Source organism: Juglans regia, chromosome 4, assembly GCF_001411555.2.
Source record: "Juglans regia cultivar Chandler chromosome 4, Walnut 2.0, whole genome shotgun sequence".
Lineage (NCBI taxonomy): Eukaryota > Viridiplantae > Streptophyta > Magnoliopsida > Fagales > Juglandaceae > Juglans > Juglans regia.
The window spans coordinates 18,869,174-18,895,395 of NC_049904.1; the positions used below are offsets into that span (position 1 = coordinate 18,869,174).

Sequence of the window (26,222 nt, forward strand, 5' to 3'; positions counted from 1 at the left end):
CTGGACTCTGCACTGTAGACTTTCGCTTTGGCGTCATCTCTAAAATTGCAGTATGGTAAAATCCTGGTTTATTTTAATCATTAATCAACATGAAACCCTAGCTAGGCACACGAATTCTCTACAAATTGAGGGCTTTTTTAATACTTGTGATATAATCATTGGTAAACTTCACCAAAGATATTTAGGAAAATCCAAGATTCACTTAATTTTCAATTATCTACATTCAATACAAGTAATCTATTCAGTAAAGATTAATAGCTCATGAACGAATTCTATTTAATATATAAAGAACTATTAAATATAACTATATAGGTTATAATTTGAGCTCAACTCATATTCAAATCAACCACTTCCCATTCACTCAAGTCCTTTACACCTCTAGATGTGGGGGCCGTAATGATCAGTAAAAAGCATTTTAAACTCCTGAGGTGATTTCAACGACGTAGCGCAGAACATAGAATGCCATATTTTTTAAAAAAGAAAATATGTAAGACCGGTCCAATATTATTAAGGATGAAATATGAATTTTTTTATTTTATTTGGCCAATAATTAAATTTAAAGCCCATTTGATAGGTATGTGCCAAGTGAGTCCTATTTAATTGGTGAAAGGCTCAATTGTTATTTTAAAAGTTTAAAAATATTTATCGGGCGAGTTAGACTTGTTTTGGATTTTAAGATCAGTTTATAATTTTTCAATCTAAAATCATGTTTCCTACACAGTCTCAGTGACTCATAATCCTATGTTAAATGAACTGCTAGATTATATCTTAAAATTCAAACTCTTGTTGATCACTAGCGGAGTCCAACTTAACTCTTTGGCACCCTCTCCCAATTTCCCAATATATATCTCTACCTTATATTATTCTCCCATACAGTAGCACTTCATCTGAGTGCAAATGCCGCAAGTCCTTTTCTTCTCCAACCATCCCCTTGCACGTGATCATCTTCCCCTAGGAGTAGGGTTCCGTCTGCCTCCTTCCAAGCTATAGTTGTTGCCGCCAGACTCAAGAGCATCCCCCCCATGCTAAACATCTCAAAGCGCCACCCCATGTCGTTGGCTAGAAAGCAAAACGGGAAGCCTAGCCTTCCCGAACCATTGTTGCACATCCTCTCCACGTCACAACCCACGTAAACGATGCTAAATGCACCCATGTTTTGTACACCAAAAAACAAAGCACCTCCAAGCACGACCAACCAACAAGCTCGCAACCATCCTTAGTCATTCAACCCACAGAAAACGCCGCTCAAGCCTACAGCACCATGGAAGTTGCCATATGAAAGCCAAAACCACGGGGGAACAAGAGAAGATTGCCACCACCAGTTTATGTGTGCATGTTAAGGAAAATAATCCCTTTAGATCAGAATATGATAATAATCTGAGAAGCTCCAACATAAATATGGAGATGGCTCTAGAAGACTCTAGAAAGAATGCTGCACAATCAAAGGGTGAAATCCTACGCTAGGTGTCAGAAGAAATACTCTAGAAAATATTCCTCATAACAGATTCTGTTATTGTGTAATTGAGATATAAAATATTCCAACTGTGGAATATATTTCTGTGATGCAAAAAGGCTCTATAAATACATTGTGAACACATTGTACAGAGTAAGGCAGAGACGTTGTTTTACACTATGAATGAAACAATTTTCCTTTGAGGACTTTCTTCATACACTTGTTGTGCTATGTTAATTTCCTACTTTATTATGGTACTAGAGCTTCCAAAAGACTCACGTCTACCTCTCTACCAATAAAACAATATGGATCCCTCATATACTTCAGAAAAATTTATTGAAATCTCACCACCACCATCCTCCAACACCGTTGCCATCATCAACTCTGCTACTCATTTTGTCACCATCAAGCTTACCATTGATAACTATTTGTTATGGAAAGCATAAATAGTTCTGTTTCTCAAAGGCCATCAATTATTTGGCCATGTCGATGGGACTACTCCCTTGCCCTCCCTTATACTCGAAGGAACCCCAATCTAGCGTAGTATACTAAATGGGTTCTACAAGACCAACTTATCATTTTAGCCATTAACTCCTCTTTGTCAAATCATGTTTTAGCCCACATTCTGGAATGCACAACTTCACACGAGGTATGGACTACTCTTTATAATCTGTTTGCTGCTCAATCATCAGCTCACGTAATGCAAACTCAATATCAGCTTGCAACCCTAAAAAAGGGATTTGAAACCATTACTGAATATTTTCATAAGGCAAAAACCTTGTCAGCTTCTCTTGGTGCAGCATGACAGCCCCTTTCCCCTTCCGAATTCTCCATTTATCTCTTTGTTGGACTGGGTACTGATTATGACTCCCTTGTGACTTCCATTACTACACGACCAGATCCCTTATCCCCTCAACAAATCTACATCTATCTCCTCAACCATGAATCACGACTAGCCCACTAGACATTGTCCCTTCTTTCAGTTAGTCCTCTATCGGCCCATATCACCACCACCAAGCCTACATCCCCATCATCACCTTTAGGTTGAGGCAGAGGAGCTCATGGATTTCGTTGTGGTCGTGGGACTGGTTGTGGCAGTTCCAATTTCTTCTCAAATTGATCCGATACCAGACCTGTTTGTCATGTTTGTCAGAAACCAGGCCACACGGCTTTGTCTTGCTATCACCACTTCAATCAAACTTACCAAGCCCCAGCTCCACCATCCTTGGATGCTCACTTGACGGCTTTGCCATCTTCTTCAACTCACTCTTAATGCTTGGTTTCCTAATACAGCTACTACTAACCATTTCACTGCAAATTTTTCCAATCTCAACCTAGACTTAGCAACTTATCAAGGTCCCGACCAAGTTAGCATCGACGATGGCTCTACACTCCTTATTCAGAACATTGGCTCGGCTCAATTACACACTTCTTCTGGCAAATTTCTTCTCCATTAACTTCTTCATGTTCTCTCTATTTCTCGAAATATATTTTCCCTGAGTCAGTTTTGTGTTGATAATTCTGTATACTTCAAATTTTACTCTTCTTATTTTCTTGTGAAGGATTTGCATACCTGAGAGGTAGTTCTTCAGGGCACCATTGAAAATGGATTGTATGTTCTCCCCACTGATGTTGCTGCCTTTACCAAAATATTCTCCACTAGGTCTAATTGTTCTTCACCGCAAGCTTGCATCGGTGATCATACCTCTCCTCAAATTTGGTATTCACAACTTGGTCATCCATTTCCTTGGACTACGTCTTTTACTCTTCGACACTTTCAACTTTCAACTTCCAGTGACTAACGGCACAACTTCATATCCTTGTTCGGCTTGCTCATAAGCAAAATCGCATGCTCTACCTCATCCACTCTCTCCTTCGCAGTCTCACAAGCCTTTTGAACTTCTTTTTCTTGATATTTGGGGGTCAACACCTGTGCTGTCTACACTTGGTTGTCGTTATTATTTTTCTATTGTAGATGATTTCACTAAATACATTTGGCTCTTTTAGCTTCAATCAAAATCTGATGTGTCCTCTATTTTCTTGGTCTTTTTGCGTTATGCTAGTAATTCTTTTTCTACCAATGTTATTTCGGTTTAATTAGATTGGGGTGGTGAATTTCGACCTCTTAATTCATTACTCAAATCCTTTGGAATCAATCATAGACTAACTTGTCCCTATTCTCATGCTCAAAATGGAAGTGTCGAACGGCGTCATCGCCATATCATTGAAATTGGGCTCTCTCTTTTAGCCCATGCTTCTGTACCTTCCAAATATTGGTCTACGGCTTTTCAAATTGTTGTGTTTCTAATTAATCAAATGCCTATTCCCGTCCTTAATAACATTTCTAATTTTCAAAAACTCTTTCGTCATCCTCCTGATTATAAATTTTTACGTACCTTTGGGTCTGCCTACTGGCCCAACTTACGACCCTTCAATCGACATAAAATGGACCTACAGTCTCAACTTTATGTTTTCATGGGTTACAGTCCTTATCATAAAAGCTATAATTGTCTACATATTCTCATGGGCCGAATCTATGTCTCTCGGGATGCAAGATTTGATGAATTACATTTTTTGTTTGCCTCTCAGCCCACCAACCAGCCCAATTCATCCCCTTCGTCCTCAGTCCCTTTTGCCCCTGGGCCTTTATTTTTCCCTAGATCTCTATCTTCCTCTACGAGCCTTCCCTTACCAAGCCCACTCAATATTGAGCCCACACCAAACTCTCTCCCTCACTTATCAACCATACCCGATACCTCTTCCCCTTCATCTTCTTCCACCTCTTCCCTACATGAATTAGGTGCCTCTCCCTCTGAGCCATCTTCTTCCTCACTCCATTGCCCTGCCTTAGAACGTTGGCCTCCCAATTCTCATTCTATGGTCACCCGCTCTAAAGCAAACAAGTTTTTTCTAATTCATCGCTCTGATGGCACAGTCCCATGGCTTTCTCCTAAACTCTCTCTCTCTCTCTCTCTCTCTCTCATGATCTCTCAGTCTCCTTCGATCCCTGAAGAACCCACTTCCTATACAGAGGCCTCCAAGTACCCTTAGTGGTGCACTGCCATGGATATTGAGTTTCAAGCTCTCCTGCACAACCGAACCTAGAATCTGGTACCCTCCTCTAATCTTAATATTCTGGGTTCTAAATGGGTTCTCAAAATCAAACGGCTTGCTGATGGCACCTTTGAATGCTGCAAAGCACATTTGGTGGCCAAGTGATTTCATTAGCAAGACGACATAGACTATACCGAAACATTTAGCCCTATTGTAAAGCCAGCCAGAATCCGCCTTCTCATTTCTCTTGTTGTTGCTTCCAATTGGCCACTGCATCAGCTGGACATACAAAATGTCTTTCTACACAGTGATTTGGAGGAAGCGGCCATATACATGCAGCAACCCCCTAGGTTTGTCAATCCGAACTTCCCCACTCATGTCTGTAAGTTGAAAAAGTCCATTTATGAACTTAAACAAGCCCACAGGGTTTGGTTCTCTGAATTGAGTGATAGATTGCTCTCTCTTGGGTTTCAAGGTTCCTGATCAAATTCCTCATTATTTATTCTTCATTCTTATTCTTATGCAATTTATATTTTAATTTACGCAGATGACATTATTGTTACTAGGTCTAATACTTCTATTATTTCAGATTTCATTGATGCTCTTCGATCTTATGTCCCTGTTAAAGATCTAGGCTCGTTGCATTTTTTCTTAGGCATTGAGGTCTGTCGTAATTCATTTGGTTTATTCATGTCTCAATCCAAGTATATTTGTGATCTATTACATTGGACCAATATACATAATTCCAAACCTGTGTCTACCCCCATGTCCTCCTCCATCAAACTCACTGCCTGGATGGTCTCTCATTTGAAGATCCTCAATTATACCGTAGTGTGGTGGGTAGCCTGCAATATCTGGCTTTTACTCGGCCATATATCTCTTTTTTAGTTAACAAAGTGTGTCAGTTTATGCATTGTCCTCGTCTTCCTCATTGGCAAGCCGTTAATTTAATTCTTCGTTACTTACGTCTTACTCAACATTTTGGTCTTCATTTCTCTTCATCCTCTTCCTCCACTCTACCTACTTCGATGCTGACTGGGTTGGTTGCCCTGATGATCACAAGCCTACTGGTAGTTTTTATACCTACTTTGGATTACAACTCATCTCTTGGGGTTCTAAAAAGCAATCCACTATTGCTCGATCCTCTATTGAGTCTGAATATAAGGCTGTAACTAATACAACATGTGAAATCCTATGGTTACCATCACTGTTGAAAGAACTTGGCATCTCTTCGTGAGCCACTTACTCTATGGTGTGACAATTTGGATGCAATTTATTTATCTGTAAATCATGTCATGCATTCTCACATTAAACACGTTGAGCTTGATTACCATTTTATCCGTGATCGAGTGGCAGGCAAAGCTCTTAAGGTTTCGTTTGTGTCTAGTAAAGATTAGCTTGTTGACATTCTTACTAAACCACTCTCCACAGCTCGATTCACTCTCTTACCTCAAGCCTCACTCAGTGTCACTTGACTTGCGAGAGGCTGTTAAGGAAAAGAATTCCTCTGGATCAGAACATGATAATAATCTGAGAAGCTCCAACAGAAATATGGAGATGGCTATAGAAGACTTTAGAAAGAATGCTGCACAATCAAAGGGTGAAATCCTACGCTAGGTGTCAGAAGGAATACTCTAGAAAATATTCCTCATAATAGATTCTGTTATTGTGTAGTATAAAATATTCCAGCTGTGGAATAGATTTTTGTGATGTAAAAAGGCTCTATAAATACATTGTGAACACACTGTACAAAGTAAGGCAGAGACGTTGTTTTACACTATGAATGAAACAATTCTCCTTTGAGGACTTTCTTCATACACTTGCTGTGCAATGTTAATTTCCTACTTTATTAGTGTACAATCAGTTTCAGTTTGTGTTTTCCACGTCCAGTTCCGTGCTCCGCTCTCTACCTAGCCACCAACGTTTCCTCCAACTCAATAGAACTATCTCATTCCCTCATATTCTCCCTCCTGTTAGCTTGATTTTATGTCAAAAATATTGAAAATCATTACGAGGTAAGTAGATTTATCATAAATTAGGATTAACACATGTTAGCTAGTTATTTATATTATCATTCAGGCTAGTTCTTCAGAAGACAGTGTTTATGAACCACATATGTCATGATATTTGCAAGCATGTCATTCATCATAATTTATGATCATGTTTCATTAAACATATTACAATTATGTATGTTATGCATATCATGTATCTCATATTGCATAAGACATGTAAACTTTTTTACGATGAAGTGTAAAATAAAATGACTATTCAGATGCATGATACTAATGTAATTTATGAATGGATGTGCAAGCCATAGACCTAAGCATGACCTACCATAGTATGCTAAAATACTATTAACGAATCCCTTTATGGCCATAAGATGTGAGACTAGTGCACAACCTTGCATACAAGATTAGTGTGTGGGCCAGTAAGATGAGTAAGATAAGTCAAGATAAGTCATACATGTCATGAACATACGTATGAATAATCATGATTTTAAGTTCTCAAAATGAAATATTTTATAAAAAGCCTCATGTTAAGTGTTTTAATGTTATGATGAGTTTCTTACTAAATATCATCAACTCATTTTTAGTTTACTTTATGTTTTTAAATCACCTAGGTCATGAGAATTTTTATGAAGTAGAGATTGCAAAATAGGACTTGGCCAAAGAGATGTGGCGGATGCCTAGATCACGCACATAAATTTTAAGTTATAATCTTCATGGTATAAAGTTTGAGAAATTTTTAATAAATGATTATGGGCACTCTCTTCTATGATTTCAATATTTTAATATGGAACACTTTATTTATTGTAAGAAATTTTTTAAGTCAAGTTTAGTAGCACACCGTTTCTATGAGATTTTTAAAAATGACTTCATCCATAACCCTAGGGGAATGGGGTGTTACAAAACAGAACAATTTGATAGAGAGAAATACATCTTAAATGAAGGGACCTCATTATTCGTGCATAGATACAGAATCACAGGGAACTCTAATGAAAATGTGGACATTCTCAAAACTTTCTAAAGATCAAGAAACTAGAAGCAGAATGGTGGGAATTCTTCTTGCATAGATGGAGTCTCCCAGACCCACTTCAGTCTCCCAATCAGACACGAAGAATCCTTTGCCACCTTGAAAGCTCCGCTCCATATCGCCGTTGTAAGGTAAGTAAAATGGGGGATCAAGGTACAAGTGTACCAAACAGGACTTCTATATACACGTACAGACGGTATGCAGAGAAGGTGCAAATCTTGATATTTGCCTACAACTTGATAAACGCATCATTTAAGTCTAACCTGAAGGATGAGATGTACTTCCCTCTTGAATATAGACCTTAGCTCTTCATTAGCTTCAATGCCTATTCTCCTGTGCCAGGAAAAAGTATTTATAATTAGAATTATGTAAAATAAAGACCTGAGAACACATGCTATCTATTGATTGCCGCAGGAAGAGGAATAAATAGAAGGCTGAAGTACACAAGACAAACCACCGCAGATGAAACTTTCATTTCTAAGTTAAAGAAAAATTGCCTCGTTTCCCCATTTTAGAGAAAATCTCATTAAAAATGCTCCAAGTCCCCAGTTCCAGTCAATGCGATCAGGTTCAGATTTGTGCCTCACCCCGGTGCCCGGGGCCCACAAATTTTCCCCTCCCTCTTTCTCCTACTTGGCAACTTGTGGTGTGGTTGGAGGTTTTATGGAGGGACTTTGACTAGGCAGGATAGGCAGGTTTGATTTTGAGTGGCTTGTCACTATAACTTCCTGAAGGGGCATTCTACAAATTCCTCAATAAAATCAACCTCACGATTCTGAGCAGCTTCATATGGATGTCTAATATAAGCTAAAATTAAGTCCCCTTAATAACCAGGCAAGGTTCCAACAGCGAATCATGAATTTAGATGTCGCTTAGCAGAGAACAGATTGCTAATGCATAAACTTAGTAACTACAGATCTATTTCATTGCAGCACTGCACTAGGATCTGTTCTAAGTATGCATACATGATTACTTACAAAAAAAAAAAGTATGCATACATGATCAAACAAGACAGCTTCCATCTTGCAAAACATCGAAAAATACCAGTCAACACTATGAGAAACTAATCTGTTCTAGTATGTACACAGGACCAAATGAAATAGCTTCCATCTTGTAAAACGTCGAAATACTTGTCACCAAAATGAGAAATAACTACAAATAGATGAATAATGTTTAAGATAGTCGTTCGCATATTACCCTATTTTGGAGCCCTTCTTTCCCACAAGAATCTTGCGCTGGCTTAGCTTGTGGGTGATTAAGTGCTGCTCAATCCTTACAGAACCATCTCGTAATTCTTTCCAGTCTATCAAACGATGTTCAATATTATACGGGATTTCCTGAAAGGAGAAGAGTACATGGTCATTATCTATGCTAATTCCTGAAATAAGCAGATGGTCCTGTTGGCAGATGAATACCGTGGACTTAAAGTAGACAAATGAAAATTCACAGGTCTACCTGATGAACATGGTCCAATAGTCTTTCGCGGACAACTTCTAATGATATATTCTTCATAACTTCTTCACTCATAGTGAAAGGATCTTCATCCCATGGTCTTGTAACTGCCTAAGCAAAAGAAGCCAGTGAAAAAAGTAAGAGTTACAAGAGCAAGTTGACTGAGTAAATCATAAATAGAAACAGGAATGCCATTTTCATCAGTTCTCTCAATATTCGTTCCCAATGCTTCACCTTTCCTGTCACATAACAATTCTGCTTTTCAAGGTCAAGGATCAAGAGGATCGATTATGAATGTATTTTATAAGAAGCCTTGTGACAAAACTCAGAAAAAGAACCGTATGAATATTAAAAAAATACAACTAATTAATTTTTGAAACATTTTTTTAACATAATAAAATTTTTTATTGATAATAAAGTATAGGCATAACCCAGGTACACGGATGCTTATGAAACATTTTTATATTATATAATTCAATATTAATAAATCTTACAGATGTGTGTATAGCTATTGATACAAAAAGGATAAACAAAAACAAACAAAAAAAATTCATATGAATGAATTGAACTGTCTAAAACTTTCTTTTGAGTATCTTATAAAAAAAACTTTATCATGAGCAAGAGAAGAAACAGAATATTTTTTCTTCCAAGAAATAAGTAAAGGTGCAGAGACATTGTATGAATTAAACATGCGTATCAAACAATATAACTCAGAAATTAATTCTTGTGACAATCAAGAGTTATAAGGAGAGCCCATAACTATAGCTCTCACAAGAGTCAACAGTTGACAAAATAGCTTGTTTGTGATGTCCTGGCTGGTAATCAGATGGCATTCTAAAAGAAATATAGCAACAAAATAAATTCAAGAAACTCTTACTACAGAAATGTAAATTCAATTAGGAAGAATGATGTAATGGATGCAACCACATGCCTGCTCCATCAAATATTTAGTTAGATCTTTTACTCCATAGCCCTTCAGTCCTGAAATCATGAAATACCTACGGAGTAAAATTATATAATATGAATCAGAAGCTATCATTATTAGACAATTTTCAGAAAGGTCACAACCCAACTTTTTTTTTTGTCCTGCAAGAAATGCTCACCTTTCAAATCCGGGAAGATCTTTAAATTGTTCAGCAGCCTTCAACAGATCTTTCTTTTTCTCAACTAAATCAACCTTATTTATACACAATATACGCTTCTGTTTTGGGTGCGGTTGTGCCCCCATTCGTTTGATCAATCTTATAACCCTTAAATCAGGCCTATATGCATGGCAGAATGAAAAGATTAAAACAACTGAACTATAATTACAGTCAAATACTGAACTATGTTTTAAAATAACTATGCATTCATGCAACTTAATTTCACATAAAGGGGCAATAAAAAAGAAAAAGAAAAAAAATAAGGCACCGGGAGTCCAAGAACAGCATCCCGACTAATCCCGGGGGTGCACAGGTCCTCGACAAGGAGTTTCCCGCAAGTGCACCTCGGGTAATTCAAGAGGAAAATCCCACAGTCCAATGGCCTCTAGAGATTTTTTGCACCCAAGGGGATTTAAACCTTAGACTTGAGTGAGGATACCCCCAAGCCCAATGCCTTTGCCACTTGAGCCAACCCCTAGGGGGTTAAAAATCCGCATCATACTTAGGATTATCAGTTGTTTTGTGTGATATTAAGGGCTCGTTTGAACACTTAGAATATGTCAGAATATCTGTGAATAATAGTGAAATGGTTTGTGAATAATAATGAAATATTTTGAATTAAGATGTTTTATTGGATTTTGAGAAAGGAGAGAGAAAAAGTCGAATAAAATTTTTATAAAGTTCAAAAATGGTTTGAATATAATTTTTGAATATAATTTTTGTGTTAAAATTTGAAAAAGTTGTATTATTTTTTATATTTTGATTGGAAGTTTGGGAAAGTTGTATTGGGTTTTGTATTTGGATAATGATTAAGCAATGATTAGATGAAAAAGTTGAAGATTTGAAATTGAAAAGTGATGTTTGGGAAAGAAATATCTGACAATATCTCAGTAAACTAAGTTTGCATGCAACTTATTTAAGTAATCATATAATTAGGCTAGCCTTCATTTTCTTCAATTACATGGAATATCAAAATTTATTAAATGAAACTAGTTATCGGATTGCCATGTCAATAGAGTGAGATAATGATGAGATTGTAGTATAAATTTTAGCATTTCCTTTCCACTGAAGGTAAAACCAGATGAAAATAAGACAGCCATGAAAATCTCTATATGCCAATTGTTTAGTAAACATATACTTGATACTTGCTTACCATACAATTGATATTTTTGTCTCATTTCTTAATTACAGTTTTTTTTTGTAAGTAGTGATTTTATTATGACTAGAAAGAGGATGATCCCCACTACACAAAACGTATACAAGAAATCCACGTAACTGGAAAAGGGACAAAGAACTAGGAAGTCTGGAAAAGTGGAATTAGAAAAAGCTGCAGGGTTTTGGGCTACGGCCCATTGAAATAGGGTATTAAGGAAGGATGACTTGAATTCCACCACCAACTTTCACAATATTTAAAGCTACAGAGTTTTTGGCCACTGCACACATTTCTGATGTTCTGCAAGTGGTCAGACATACCCAATAACACACTCTTCAGAGGAAGACAGAAGACACATCGCCATGAACAATACAATGGATCCTCCTAACTACCAACATCCACCGGAAGATTTTTTTAGTTCCATGTATCGAAGTTTGTTCGAGCAATGCTGAACAACAAGAAAAGCTCTGTTTCCCACTCTCAATAACCTCACATAATCTTGGCACTCCACTTGTTTGTGGCACTACGACAAGAGAAATCAGCTACAAAACTAATTCTCCCCAACGACATGTGGAAAACTCCCCTACCATATTCTGTGTCTACTCATTTCCTTCTTGTACCCATCATTTGCTGCTATTTCTAAGTAAATTATTTAAAAACATACTGTATACTTGATTTTGTCCCCTCTAATTGTTTCTCTAACATATTATCTCACATATGAACCGGGTTGAAAGTGTCCGTGAAAATCGGTAATAAAGCCAAAAGTTACAATACTGTAGGATATTCATTTTTTCCTTTTCTGTTAAGTAAAGACTACAGCAAAGATAGACGGTAGAATATTTATTTTTAATAACTAATACTTGTAAAAAAATTAAGACCTAATATAAAACTTAAGTCAATTTGTCACCTATGGCATAAAGCCCTAATCCAAAAAAGAAAAAGAAAAAGCTCTTAAGGGTCTTATTTCATTTTATCATGTAAAAGACATGGCTAAGGTTTCCATTTGCTTCCTAATACAGATAATTGCAAAGGAAAAAGAGAAGGCTCGGGTGCAATTTTGAAATATAGGATAACAGAGACTAATAAGAGAATCAGTACACGAGAATGCAAAAGTTTCTCCAGAAAAAAAACAAGTCAAGGAAAAAAAAAATACACAAAACACAACCAACAACAAAAGAACCAAAAAAACCAAAGATCACATCATGTTGTAATGCTCATAAACTCAAAGGAAGTTCTTCATTTATTGAACATCATGATATTGTCAAATAAAAGTGCTGGCCATGATGTATGCTTACTACATTGAAGTTGACGGAAACGTAATTCTTTAAATTGACCCTGACATTATTTGAATAAGGGGGCTTTAGATAAACTTCTCTCTTTCAAGAACCTCTGATGAGTAAGGACTTTTGCTAGCTAGAGGATATGCCTACCTCAAAGGGAAAGTGCACAACAAAAGAAACAAAAGCTCAACCAAAGAATAACAATCTACAATTTAGAGAATCCATAAAATCTGCAAAAGTGGAAAGAGTAAAAAGGGAAAAAGGCGAAAAAGACTTTGGTAGAAGTTATAACAAATGATCTAGTTGTTTTATTTGTTTTGATTGGCACTGTCCAGGAACAGCGTCCCGACTAATCCCGGGGGTGCACAGGTCCTCGGCAAAGAGTTTTCCGCAAATGCACCTCAGGTAATTCAAGGGAAAAATCCCCCAGTCCGATGGCCTCTAGAGATTGTTTGCACCCAAAGGGGATTTAAACCTCAGACCTAGGGGGAGCATACTCCCAAGTCCAAGGCCTTTACCACTTGAGCCAATCCCTAGGGGTTAACAAATGATCTAGCTGCTACAGAGGTAAATAGTGATATTGCCCCACACAGGGCCGAGAGGCACAAAAAGATCCATATAACTAACCCCAATAAGGTGGTATCAAACGATTCCCATCCATAAATAATCTAAAATCCCCTTCATCCCTCAGCATATTTGAATATAGAAGGTTTAAGAAAGAATCAACCATCTCCCCCCACAAAATTGATGAATCCAAAAATCACCAGGCCCTAATGTTCCTCTAAGAACTTTTGTCTTCAGCCACTAGGAATAATGAGGAAACCTCTTTTTTAGGGTGATGCTCCCACACCACAAATCATGCCAAAATTGACCTTTGATCATCCACTACACAAACTAACGAACCATCAAATGCTACCATTCTTTTTCAGACTTTGTTGCTCTTGCATGTTCAGTTGTAACCTCTTGCAATGACACAGTGTATGACCCGTGTACTTATTCTTCTTTATTTAGCCAAGTTTTTAGTAATTATGGAAAAAATATTATATATTAATTTACAATGACTGCTCTATGTAATTTAGAAAGCACTAAAGGTTCAAACAGAAGTTCATTAAACAGAGACAAGATAAATCAAGTGTGTTGAATAGAAGGATACAAGGATAGCATTATATATTGAAAAATCAAATAAAAGTCACTTCTTGGTAGAAAGATTTTAGCGTATCTAAAGGTAAGTATGAAAAGCTTCAATCCAAACACGACAGGAAATATCTAAAAACGACATGTATTATAAGAGTGTACATGTAAAATACAGTGCAAAGGCCCAATGAAATATAGAAATATAATTACATAAAGAATACGGCAGTTGTGGCAGGTGACACCCCCAAAGTAAAAACTTTTACATCTCTCATTTCGAAGAAAAAGGTTATAAAAAATGTTGCTCAAGGAGTAATGGCAAAATCATTATAGTTATGTTGGGCACCAAGTGCAATTGGGTGTTTTCTCTTGTACACATCCAGTGTATTTGGCTACGTTACTGATATTGATAAATTTTACTTATAAAAAGAACTTAACATGATAGAGTGATAAGAAGAGCAGACTCTCTTCATAGCGCATGCACACACACGCACACACTCAATGCAAGTAGCAGACACATGCACACAAACTGAATTGACAGCTTTATAAGCTCCCTACCACAGTGATGATGTTCTGAAATAGTAGAGAAAAATTAGAGAGAAGGATGTCTACTTGTGATAAAATGCTATTCACTGACCTGGTAAGATGCCTATGGACATCAAAAATAACAATGAGCACATCATAGAGATTAACAGAACTCCAAGCACATTCCACACGAATTTTCATATCCTTGTGAAGATTTCCACTTTTATTCAGCATAAGTCCTGGCGTATCAAAAAAGCACTGCAGAGGACATGCAGGAAATTATTGAAGTTATAACCAAACAGGACAAAATAACAATTACATTTGAGAAAATTGTGCAGTTACAATAATGAGAATGTGTAGTCTTCAAGTTTTGCAATAACGAAAATTTTGCAGTCACATAACGAAAATGCGTAGTCCTAAAGTTCTCCTTCACTAGAAAACATAAAGATGGTGTCAAAATACAATTTAAGTGATATTCCAACACTCCATTTTATCTGCAGTTTTTTTATACAAAAGAAACACTTCAGCCTTTGGTAAAGAAACACATAATTTGAATAAGAAAATCTATAATATTTCATTTAGACTGCAACGCATTCCAAAAAGTATAATTAGATGTAGAATTAAAAATTACAGAAAGATGGAAGAAAAATCTTCTTTACAAGCATAAGTCTGCCATGATTTTATGTAAAGAAATTCCTGAAGTGTTGGGCAGCAGCATCAACCTAACTGAAAGGGTCTTTAAGCACTCAAATTTTTCATGTGCATTTTTATTAGTTTGATTAGCTTGTTACTTTGTTAAGCATTTAATTAGTTAGACTGCCAGCTCTATTTTACATGTGCTCTTATTCATCTTGTATATACGTAGAGCACTCAATGCAAATCAATCACAGTTCCTTAATAAACTTTTTCATTCTTCCTTTCACTTTGTTTCCCATGAGATATATTTTTTTTTATAAGTAATCAGAGATATTATTAGAAAACACGAGAGATATAACATATGAAAGGACAATGACTTCTTTTAATTATATGCCTAGGAAAAAAGACTAATCTGATTTCAGATGTAATAACTAAAGATTTAAGGGGGCAAGACATTTATTTCTAGCATATTACCTTTTATTTATTTTGGGAGAATGTATACTGTGCCCCCAAATTGAAGCTCAATTTACAATATGGTACCCAAACTACCACAGTTAAGCCATTGTGCCCTCCAACTCACACTATTTGTCATCTTATGTCCAATATCGACCATGAGATTTTAAAGGATGGACCACATTGTAGCTTTTTTATAGTTTGAAGGTGGAATGTTTCAGCTTTGGACATGATGATCATTGCATTTTTTTTTAAATTTCTCTCTCCTCCTTATTTTCTCTCCGTACACTTTGTTTGTTTGGCTGGTGATGCTCTTCATGGGAGGTTGAGTGACTAATTACTGCAAGAATGAGTAGGAATACGAGCATGTTGAATGCTGTTGTTATTGATCGAAAGTTATTTGAGGTAGTTAGAGTTGGGTGACGGGTGAAAATTACAGAGAGGGGCTGGAAGTTAGTGAGAAGTCTACATTTGGAGTTAAGCTTGGCTTGTTGGTTCACAAAAGCTTTGGAGGACTGCTCAAAGGTGGGAAGAAGGGAGTTTTATTCGGCTCACAGAGAAGGGGATAGGGGCTACATAGCCTAGAGGTGTTCTAACTCCCAAGGGGCATTCATGGCGTTGGTGGAGTGCAGACAGGGGGGTCGGAGAAATAATCTTCTCATTCCTAAAGGAACAGATGGGAGGGGGTGGAGTAAGCTGGTGGAAGTGTTGAGGGTGGCAGGCAGTGGCCGTGTAGCGGAGTTGTCTCCACCATTGGTGATAGCGGCGACGACAGCTCTACCCTCGACATCGTATCTGGAGGCCCTAAAAAAACCGAAGGTTGTTTTCCCACCCCATCAATCTGTCAGTCTAAGAGGAGGTGCGCTGTTGCAGGCTGGAGACGTCGCTTCTTCAATAGAGGTGCAGAAGAGGGAAGGGGCTGGCAGTGGAATTGTCGGAATTAATAAGGAAAATCTTTTGTGGGTTGTGTTGGAAATGCAGAGGAAAATAGAAGATGTGCAGGCTGATTTATGTTTATTGAAACGGTGCGTTGAAGATGAAGCAGGGGTGGAAGTGGGTGTGGGCCAAGGTTATCAGAATGGGCCATGGGCCAGCAGAATGGGCCCAGGAGTTTTACGCAAGCCTCAGGCAAATGAATTGATGCTCGGCCTTGGGGTTTTCAGCCGAAATCAAAGAGGCACGTGTGGAGGAGATGCGTTGCGTCTGCATCAAGCCCATTGGCGGGTGGGCCTCGGCCACCATTGCCGGCAAAGGTAGCGACACCGCCGACTGAGGCTAGGTTGCCAAAATCTGCTCTGGCAAGAAATGGAGTGTGCGACTTGTATCGGGATCCTTCCGTGTGTGCGATAGATGCCAGTATTTCGACGGCCAGAGAACCAACGACGGCTCCTTTGCCATCAGTAGAGGAGAGGTGCTTTGAGGCTTCTTCCTGCGAGGAAATGCCTGAGAAGGGGGGGTGTACAGAGAAGTCGCGGAATGGCTGTTAGGTGGAGTTGGTGGTGCTACCGCCACCGTGTGACGCCGGTGTTGTTTCAAGTACCCAGAAATCGCTGATAACCATGATGAGAGGGTCATCTCCCCAGACGGAGGTCTAGTGTCATCCCGAGGACCATCTTGACTCCATCATGGTGAGGAACTTCAACTCTGAAGCTCAGCTAGAGGTTGAGGAGGCAGGGGTGGAGGTGGTTCCCGAGACCCAGTCTAGCTGTGAGGTGTTGATGGTCCCTGAGACCCAATCTCCCACTTGTACTGCTGTGGTTGAATGGTAGGGTAGGAATCTTTTCGAAGAGGAAGGAAGGGGGGCGATTCCAAATCTGCAGTGGGCATCTAGTGATGGGGACCCTATCCCACTGAATCGTTTGCTACTACATGAATCAAAAGCTCTGGATTGGCTGTTTCATAAGGTGAAAGAAATGCAACACAGGATGGGAATGGAATGCGTGGGTTATGAAGAGCAGTTTCTAGCTTTACTTACTGCAATTGAAGCGGATCATACACAGTTAAAGAAATTAGCGTCGAAAAAACAGCGGGAGCTCAACCGCCTAACTTGGTCACTGAAGTATGAAGGAAGCTCAAGTCGTAAAAAATCCAAAGGGAAGGGGCTCGCCTATTCTTTATGAAGCCGAAAATTGTGTCTTGTAACGTCCGCGGGTTAAATGAGGTAAATAAGCGATTTTGTATAAAAAATTTGTTGCAGGAATGGAGGGCGGATATAGTATGCTTACAAGAAACTAAGTTGAAAAGCGTCTCTAGAAGGATCATCCGAAGTGTTGGAGTTGTACTTATGCAGATTGGGCCTATCTAGCATCGAATGGGGCTTCGGGTGGAATCTTACTGATGTGGGATAAAAAAGTTGTTGAGAAAATAGAGGAGTTTGTGGGAGAGTACACAGTGGCATGCTCTTTTAAGAGTGTGGCAGATAATTTTGTTTGGGCTTTTGCAGGCGTATATAGTCCAAATGTAGACAACGATAGATGCTTTTTATGGGAGGAACTTGCTGGATTGCATAGTTGGTGGGAGATTCCTTGGTGTATAGGAGGGGATTTTAATGTCATCAGATTCCTTAGTGAACGATCTGGTGAGAGTAGGATGCGTCCAGCAATGACAGAGTTCTCAAATTGTATTTTTGACTTAAACCTGATGGATATTTCTCTATTGGGGGGTTCCTTTACTTGGTCGAATAATCAGACATGGTCCCGTTTGGACAGATTCCTAATTTCATCGAAGTGGGAGGGGCAGTTTCCGGAGGTGTGCCAAAAGAGGTTGCCACGTCTTTGCTCGGATCATTTTCCCATTCTGTTGGATTGTGGTGGTATTCGTAGCGGGCGTCGTTACTTTAAGTTTGAAAACATGTGGTTGAAAAGTGAAAGTTTTGTGGATAAGGTTAGACAATGGTGGTCTTCTTACCAGTTCCATGGTAATCCCTCTTACATCCTAGCTTGTACGCTAAAAATTTTGAAAATTGACCTTAAGTTGTGGAATTCACAATCCTTTGGAGATATTGGGGAGCGAAAAAAATTCATGGTTGAGGAGTTGCAACAGTTTGAGTGGATACTTGAGGCTAGAGCCCTTTTACCAGAATAGTTATTGCGCAGTAGATATGGAGAAGGCCTATGACCACGTAAATTAGGATTTCCTCTTGTACTTGTTGGGGAGATGCGGCTTTGGGGCTAGGTGGCGTTCTTGGATTAGTTGGTGCATCTCTACAGCCAGATTCTCTATATTGATTAATGGCTGCCCTACCGGCTTTTTCAGTAGCTCTTGAAGTCTAAGGCAGAGAGATCCTTTGTCCCCACTTCTCTTCGTTATCATTATGGAAGCCTTGAGCAGGATGATATCGGTGGTGGTTACGCATGGTTTTGTGGCTGGTTTTTCAATTGGGGACCCCAACAGGGGCATTATTACTTTGTCTCATTTACTTTTTGCAGATGACACACTCCTATTCTGTGAAGCAGATAGAAACCAGTTGAGGACAGTGAAGGCTTTGTTAGTATGCTTTTGTAACGCTCCAATGGAAGGTCCAAACCACATGACCTATACTCCAAAAGGACTAGTCAATGATACAATTGGAGCTCCATTGGAACTTTATAAAGAGCAAGAACTTCTCATTCCCAAGCAATGTGGGATCCTATACACCACCTACTCTTATCCATATCTTATGGGGTATCACATTTTATGTCAAGACTTCTCGCAATCAATCTGGGGTCAGCGGTTTGGAAACACATTAGGAAGGGGTGGGGGGCTTTTTGTAGCCATTTTAAATTGGTGTTAGGGAGGGGTTCTCGCATTAAGTTTTGGAGAGACATATGGTGTAGGAATGAGGTTTTAAATGATGCATTTCCAACTATTTTCCGAGTGGCACGTAACCAGGATGCTTCAATAGAGGGCCTTATGACCCTATCAGGAGACCAAGTGCTTTGAAATGTCACGTTTAATAGAGCAGCGCAAGATTGGGAAGTGGACACCTTTGAGGCTTTTTTCAGCCTTCTTATTCTGTGAAGCCCAATAGACTGCAAGGTGATAGGATGTGGTGGACTCCAGCGGGTAAGGGCATTTTCTCAGTCAGATCCTTTTATAAGTCTCTTTCCCAAGCCGCAAACATTCCCTTTCCATGGAGGAGAATTTGGAGAAATAAGGCACCGCCTAAAGCAGTCTTCTTTACTTGGACAACAGCGTTGGGGAGGATCCTGACTACCAACAATCTGAGGAAGCGCCGGATAGTTATACTTGACTAGTGTTGTATGTGTAAGAGATCTGGCGAGACAGTGGAACACCTCTTACTACATTGTGAGACATCTAGAGCCTTGTGGGTGGAAGTCTTTAGCCGGACTGAGCTATCTTTTGTTATGCCTGCTTCTGTGGTAGATCTTTTCGCCAACTGGACACTTTCAATGGGAGTTCAACAAATCAAGGTAGTGTGGAAAATGATCCCGATCTATATTATGTGGTGTATATGGCAAGAGCGCAATGATCGGACCTTCGAAAACAAGGAGCGGTCTCAAGAGGAACTTCGATCCCTATTTTTCAGCACTTTATTTCTATGGGCCATTGCTTTAGATTTTAATGGCCTGAATTTTCATGACTTTTTTAGTTTCCCTTACTTCGACCTATATATGTCTTATCTCTTGTATATCATCTTGTGTACTCGGACTTTGCCTATCTTTATTAATATATTCTTGATTACTTATAAAAAAAAAACGTTTCAACTTCGGACATTTAGATACCACTCTACAAATTGAGTATCAGTTTGGAGGTGTAAAATGTATTTTTGCCATATGTTTTTTACTCTTTATAATGGTATGTTACAAGAATTAAAAAAGTTTTGGAATTGTTGCATCAATAGTTGTAACAGAGCAGAAGATCTGAACAAATTAAATTTCACCAAATTATCCAGTCACACAAGAAACTACAAATGAGGAAGATTATTTCTTGAGCACAAATATTTGCAATGTATCTAAAGACCAATCCAGGACAAAAAACACGTCATGTAGAAAAATTAGAATATTTATTGAGTCGCATATATTACGTATTAAAGTGATTTAGAAATTATATGCATGTGATAACTATTTAGTTTTGAAAGTAGATGCACACTGACTCGTGTTTACACACATATAAATGAATACATAATATATCAAAACAAGATACGCACAATTTGGGTGTTTTCTTTTGTCATCACTCCTAACACTTCATGAGTAGTGGTGTTTGTCTTCCGAGAAACGGCAGCAACCTTTGTCCCAACCTGTAACAAATGCACTGCAGATATAACATATATGTGCATGTGGTTAACCTCTAAAAAAACATATGTGCATGCGGTTATAAGCTAAATACTGCTAGTACTTGACCGATACTGGAAAATCTTGATCAGATCAGATTATTTGTCACCCTTCTATCTATAAGAGGCCAGATAAAACACCATCAATTGGCTGGATGGAAGTGAATCTGTCTTAAGGCGACCGGATAACTTTGATTAAGCATTTTATCTACATATTATTTGTCACTCTTTCCCAACCAACTAGAGGAAATCGACTGCAAATCTTAAACCAATTAACTAGATGGATTTTGGACTCATCACCAACTCCGCCCCACAAAAAATCCTACTAGGGATGAGTCAGTGAGGAGTTCAAAGTCCATCTAGTTAATTGGTTTAAGATTTTTGAGGAGTTCAAATTTCATCTAGTTAATTGGTTTAAGATTTTCACTCCAATTTTGTTATGATCCTGAGGGTTAAAAGTTTAACCAAATTAGTATCCAACAGTGTTATGATTTTTGGATCAATGGTTGGATCTTTAACAATTGGAATCAGAGTTACTTATAAAAAAAAAACAATTGGAATCAGAGTAGGGACTACGTCACGAGTTTCAAGTCACGGAGGGGGCCACCTATAAGCTGGATTAAAATGCCTTAATACTATGTATGGGCATTGTGTTAAGTCATTGAACACTCATATATGAGTGAAGCCATTAAAAGGGAAAGGATTATCACCAGGTCAATGTCGATAGAGTGGACCACCGTGGACGTCGGATTTGGAAGTTTGATAAAATGTTATGATCCTGAGGGTTAAAGGTTTAATCGAATTAGTATCCAACAGTCCTAAGACTTTTAGATCAATGGTTGAGTCTTTAAAAAATTTCCTCAAGCTAGTTGGGAAGTAGAAATCTGTTGGTGTTCAATCAAGCTCTATTGGGAAATGGATAGGATGTTTATTCAGGATTAAAATCCCTTTCCTAAGATTTTTTTTACTTTCCATTCTTAGACTCACAAAATTTCTATATCCCATAGCCACCCTTGGTACACAACAACAACAACTAAACAGAAAGGGATCTAATTTACTGGAGAAAAAACTCTAGCTCCTAACCAGGTGTATTCTCTTGTATACTTCCTGTGTACTTGGGCTATACCTATTTCAATATTAATAATATATCTTCTTACTTATAAAAAAATAATTACAGGAGAAACAGCAATGCACTGCCTTCATAAAACTTGGTTATGCTGACCAGTCCATTTATGCTGAACTGTTGCTTCTCTTCCCCTTCAATGTGATTTTTTTTTTAGGATACTCCTCATTTAATAAACATCTCTATACCAAAGCATCGATTTGTGTAGCAACTCCTACCTCACCGTTAATATTTTTGTAAAAACTTCCCAAATCTCCCACATGCCAAAACTAACGCATTTGGCTTGACATTGTATTAATAGCACTCCAAGTTCAGCAGTAGAGTACACAGGGCGGAAAGAAATAAAAAATATATTAGAAAGAAAAAGAAAAATCATCACGCACCATGGAGAAGCAATAGAAGACATCATCCAGGCACCACAACTTTGATACACAAGGCACAAGCTATGTTGTAATTCATTGATGACACTATGCGTGTCATGCATAGTACTCCAAGATGAAAAGCAAAAATTAATTCTAAAAAGTTAAATGTTTTCACAAGTTTTTATTACTTAGATTCACAAGATTTTTTACATAATGATTTAACTTCTAACATTTACAAGCAACCGTGTTACTAAACTATGAGTTTCAGAAAATAACATTACAAGCACCTACTATGCAACTAAAATCTTGGAAATGAGCTACATATCAAGGTAGACTTGTTTAGACATTTTCGGAAAGACAACCTACAATTCACTCGGCACAGGCTGAATTTACTCCGGAAGAACTTCTGAAAGTTCAAGCTTACATATGAAATGATGGTGCAGAACATGTATTAATAGCCAACAAAACCAACAAAACCAACCATGTAGTTTGTAAGTGCAGACTTCCCAGCATTTGGAGCACCAATTATCCCGACCGACAATGACTTCTGGTCCTCCTCCTTCACCACAAGAGTCTCATCCTGCTCCTCCACCTCGTCGTCCGCTGCCTCCAACGCCGCCTCGAGCAGCACCTTGGCAAGCACTCTCCTCCTCCTCTCCTCCTCTTTCTGCAAAGTCCTCAATTTTCCTTTCTGGGTTTCCTTCGCAAAGATTAACTCATCAGCTTTCGCCCTGTATTTCTCATCCCAAGTGGGCTGCAGAGCGGGTTGAGCGTTGGGCTCCGAAGCAATGGTTGGTATTGTGTAATGGGTACTGTCAAAGACAGAATCTGAGTCATTTTCAGAGTCCGAGAATGTGGTTGTATGTGTGTGATCTTCTTCTTGAGGCTGGGCTGAGAAAAATTGATAAAGAAAGGTCGGGTAGAGAGGGTCTCTGCAGGGTTTTGGAGGGAGGGTCGGGAGTGTTCTCAGTGCTCTCAAAGCTTTCATCTCTCAGCTTCTATAGACTCAACATAGAAAGAAAGCGAGAGAGAGAGAGAGAGAGAGAGAGAGAGAGAGAGGTTTGCTTGGAACTGTTGAAGGTCCTAATGGTTTTGCGGTGGTATGTGTTGCAGAGCGCTGGACTCTGAGGTTTTAGGGGTTTTCAAGGGCTGGCTTGTTTTTTGTTTTTAACACTGGGCCTTTTTTCTCGTTAACTTGTTTTGAACACAGATCGAAGAATTGAGGAAATTCTCTTTAAAAGAAAAAAAAAAAAAAAAAAAAAAAAAAAAGAAAGAAATTCTCCTTAAAAAAAAATTAACTTCAACAAAAAAAAAAATATTTAAATATTTTAACACGGCAGCTCGGGAAAAGATTTTCACAAAAATTGTTTTCAATCCAAACTACCAACTTTCATAAAATCCAAAACAAAATAAATCCCAAAATGTTTTTAATAGAATTGTAAAATATTATAGAAACTTTCACATATGCTGTTACTACAAAGCTTATTTCTCACAATCATTTTTATAAATTTTTATACAAACTATATTTTAAAATGAGAGTATTTACGTAAAATGATATTATTTTATAACTTATTTTATAAAAACGCCTCTCTTTTAAAATATAGTTATATAAAAGGTTATAAAAATATTTATATATATTTTATATTATATAATATAAAATATCTTTTATATAATTTTTTATATTACAATTTTTATATACTAAATTGCTAATTAATATAACATAACATAAGATTTTGATTTTATTATTCATGTCTATTAATCTTATAACATAAAATTAATATAATATTTGATATAATATAAAATCAATTTTATAAAATTTTAATAAACATTTGATGTAACATAAAATTAATCTTACAATTTTTAATATAATATTTGATATAACATATAAATTTTAATCTTATAACATAAAATTAAAAAAAAAAGTGAAGTTCCTTTGAGGAGAAGAACAGTCATTAGAGGAATCAGCTCTCAAGTTTCAACTTATGTAGTGCCACACGTGTAAAAATGGTAAATCAAAAGAACCGAACCTGAAAAAAATCTAAAATTTTGGTTTCGGTGATGAATTAGTCAAATCGATTATTAAATTTTTAAAATTAGTGTATATTTGTTCAGTTTCAAATTTTGTCTAAAACTGGTTCGGACCAGACTGATTACACTCCTAATTCCCACCTCCGACTGTGACTTGGGTCAAAGGTTAGTTTGAGCTTCGACTCCAATCACAAGGGATTCTGGCTGCAATCGAAGTTGCTGGAGGTGTAGCTGGAATTAGAGCTTCTGATCAAAGTTGAACCATTCACTTAGTTGAGCTTGGTCGAAAAAAGTTAATAAAATGAAATATTCTTCTATTACTACATACATATTACATACCAAAGACCTAACTCCATAATGCAAATTAAAAGACATTATTATCAATAAAATTATAAATTATATTATTATAATCCATCTATAATAAATAAGCAAATATAGATAATGGAATCATAAGCATTAAAACACAATCATGCAACACAATATCTTAATGCATATCCCTGCAAACATCACCCAAGAAGACACTAATGAGTATTTGCAGTTATATGCATATTACAAACTACAAAGTTACAAAGTACATCAAATTAATCTCGGAATCTCCTGTTTAGTGCTTTCTACCATCTCCAACTCCAAGAGTCAAGACTCCACTCTCCATTGCTAATTTGCTCCAATAACAATACAACTTCGGGACTCCCTCTGACTCCCATAATCCCATCAATTTAACCACCACATATAGACATACAATATAATCTAGTGTTCAACACCACAACCAAAGTTACAAACCACAAGCAAGAAAAGTTACAGAGTATCATAATTAGATTAAACAATAAACAATGAAAATCCATGAACTTTCCAAGTATCATGCATCCCAAATGCATATAGTTCCCGACTGTCCAAATATCCTCTGTTGTTTTGAAAGTTAAACAAAGTTAGACGTCACACCACTTAACTAAAGGATTATAGTAAAGTTAACATGAAAGTTCTAAATACCATTCATCGACTGGGACTCCCTTCCATAATATCATTGTCTGAGTCCTTCACAAGTATTGTAAGGTTTACAGATAGATAGGTCTACAAAATAATAAAAATTATAAGTTAAGGAGTTAAAACAATAAAATATCTAATGAGTCATTTAAGGCTAAAAGCTTAAAGTTGTCACGAAGATATGATTTGAGTATCATTATTATAATTTTAGTAACATTTTCCTTTATAGTTAGATACTTTCCATTCTAGCTAGATATATACATAATTGTGTGAATACTTACCTTGTATAAATATTAGGCGCTGGAAATCTGGCATGTATTGTGTAAAATCCCTTCTATATAATGAAAGCAATCCCTATGGAAAGGGTATTCAGACCAATTTGACATAGTACTAGAGCCCCTACTCTGTTTTCAGTCTCTATGGTCTTAATCTCTAGTGTGTGATTTCCATCGCTATTCGTGAGCGTTTGTGAGTTGTCGGTGGGAAGAATTTTTTTTCCTATTTTCGAAATTTTTTCTGGTTCCTGGTTGAGAGTCGGAGCTCTTTGTGGTGTTCATACTTATGAGTTTTCCATTTCATTGGATTTCGGGGCTCTATCGGCGTTGTAAGTCTTGCTTCTTGTTGCGGGCTCCTTATTTGTGGTTGTTGGTGCTTTTTGTGGGTGGCAGTGTGCCGATCGGTGTCCTCTGTGGTAGTCGACGACTATGTGGGTGGCTGGATTCCTTCTGGTGTGGTCGATGTAGTTGGTGGCTTTTCCTTTTGCTGCGTCGTGTTCAAATAGGGTAGCTATTTCGAATTGGGTCTTTCAGTTTGAGCCTTCTGTGTTTGATCTGGGTCTTATTTCTGCTAGTGCATTTTTTTGTAATCTGGTTGTGTTTTTGGGCCTCTTATTATTTGGACTTGGACCTACTTTGCATTAGGCTTGCCGTTTATTTGGTTGATTGCTTGGCGTTGTTTTTAGTGCCTTTCATCATTTCTATTGAGCATACTATTGTTCGATTTACTAAAAAAAAAATTTGTACATGAAAATTTCAATTTAAAATGTTCTTGAAAGGGAAAGATTTATCAAATCATATTGATAGTTCTATTCGATTTCCCACTGATGAAAAGGAATTTTCCCAATGAGAGGTTGTAACATACTAGT

General features: G+C 37.6%; 1 protein-coding gene across 1 annotated transcript; it reads right to left on the reverse strand.

Annotated features, from left to right (window-relative positions):
• Nucleotides 1-7,357: 7,357 nt before the first annotated feature.
• LOC108985049 (GTP-binding protein ERG-like) lies at nucleotides 7,358-23,226 on the reverse strand. Its single transcript, XM_018957195.2, has 8 exons — nucleotides 22,551-23,226; nucleotides 20,462-20,551; nucleotides 14,336-14,481; nucleotides 10,096-10,254; nucleotides 9,924-9,990; nucleotides 8,996-9,103; nucleotides 8,738-8,877; nucleotides 7,358-7,873 (listed from the first exon to the last, which is right to left on the reverse strand). Exons 1-8 carry the CDS (start codon nucleotides 23,055-23,057, stop codon nucleotides 7,789-7,791), a joined length of 1,302 nt encoding a protein of 433 aa, XP_018812740.1. The 5' UTR covers nucleotides 23,058-23,226; the 3' UTR covers nucleotides 7,358-7,788.
• Between the last annotated feature and the right edge of the window lie 2,996 nt (nucleotides 23,227-26,222).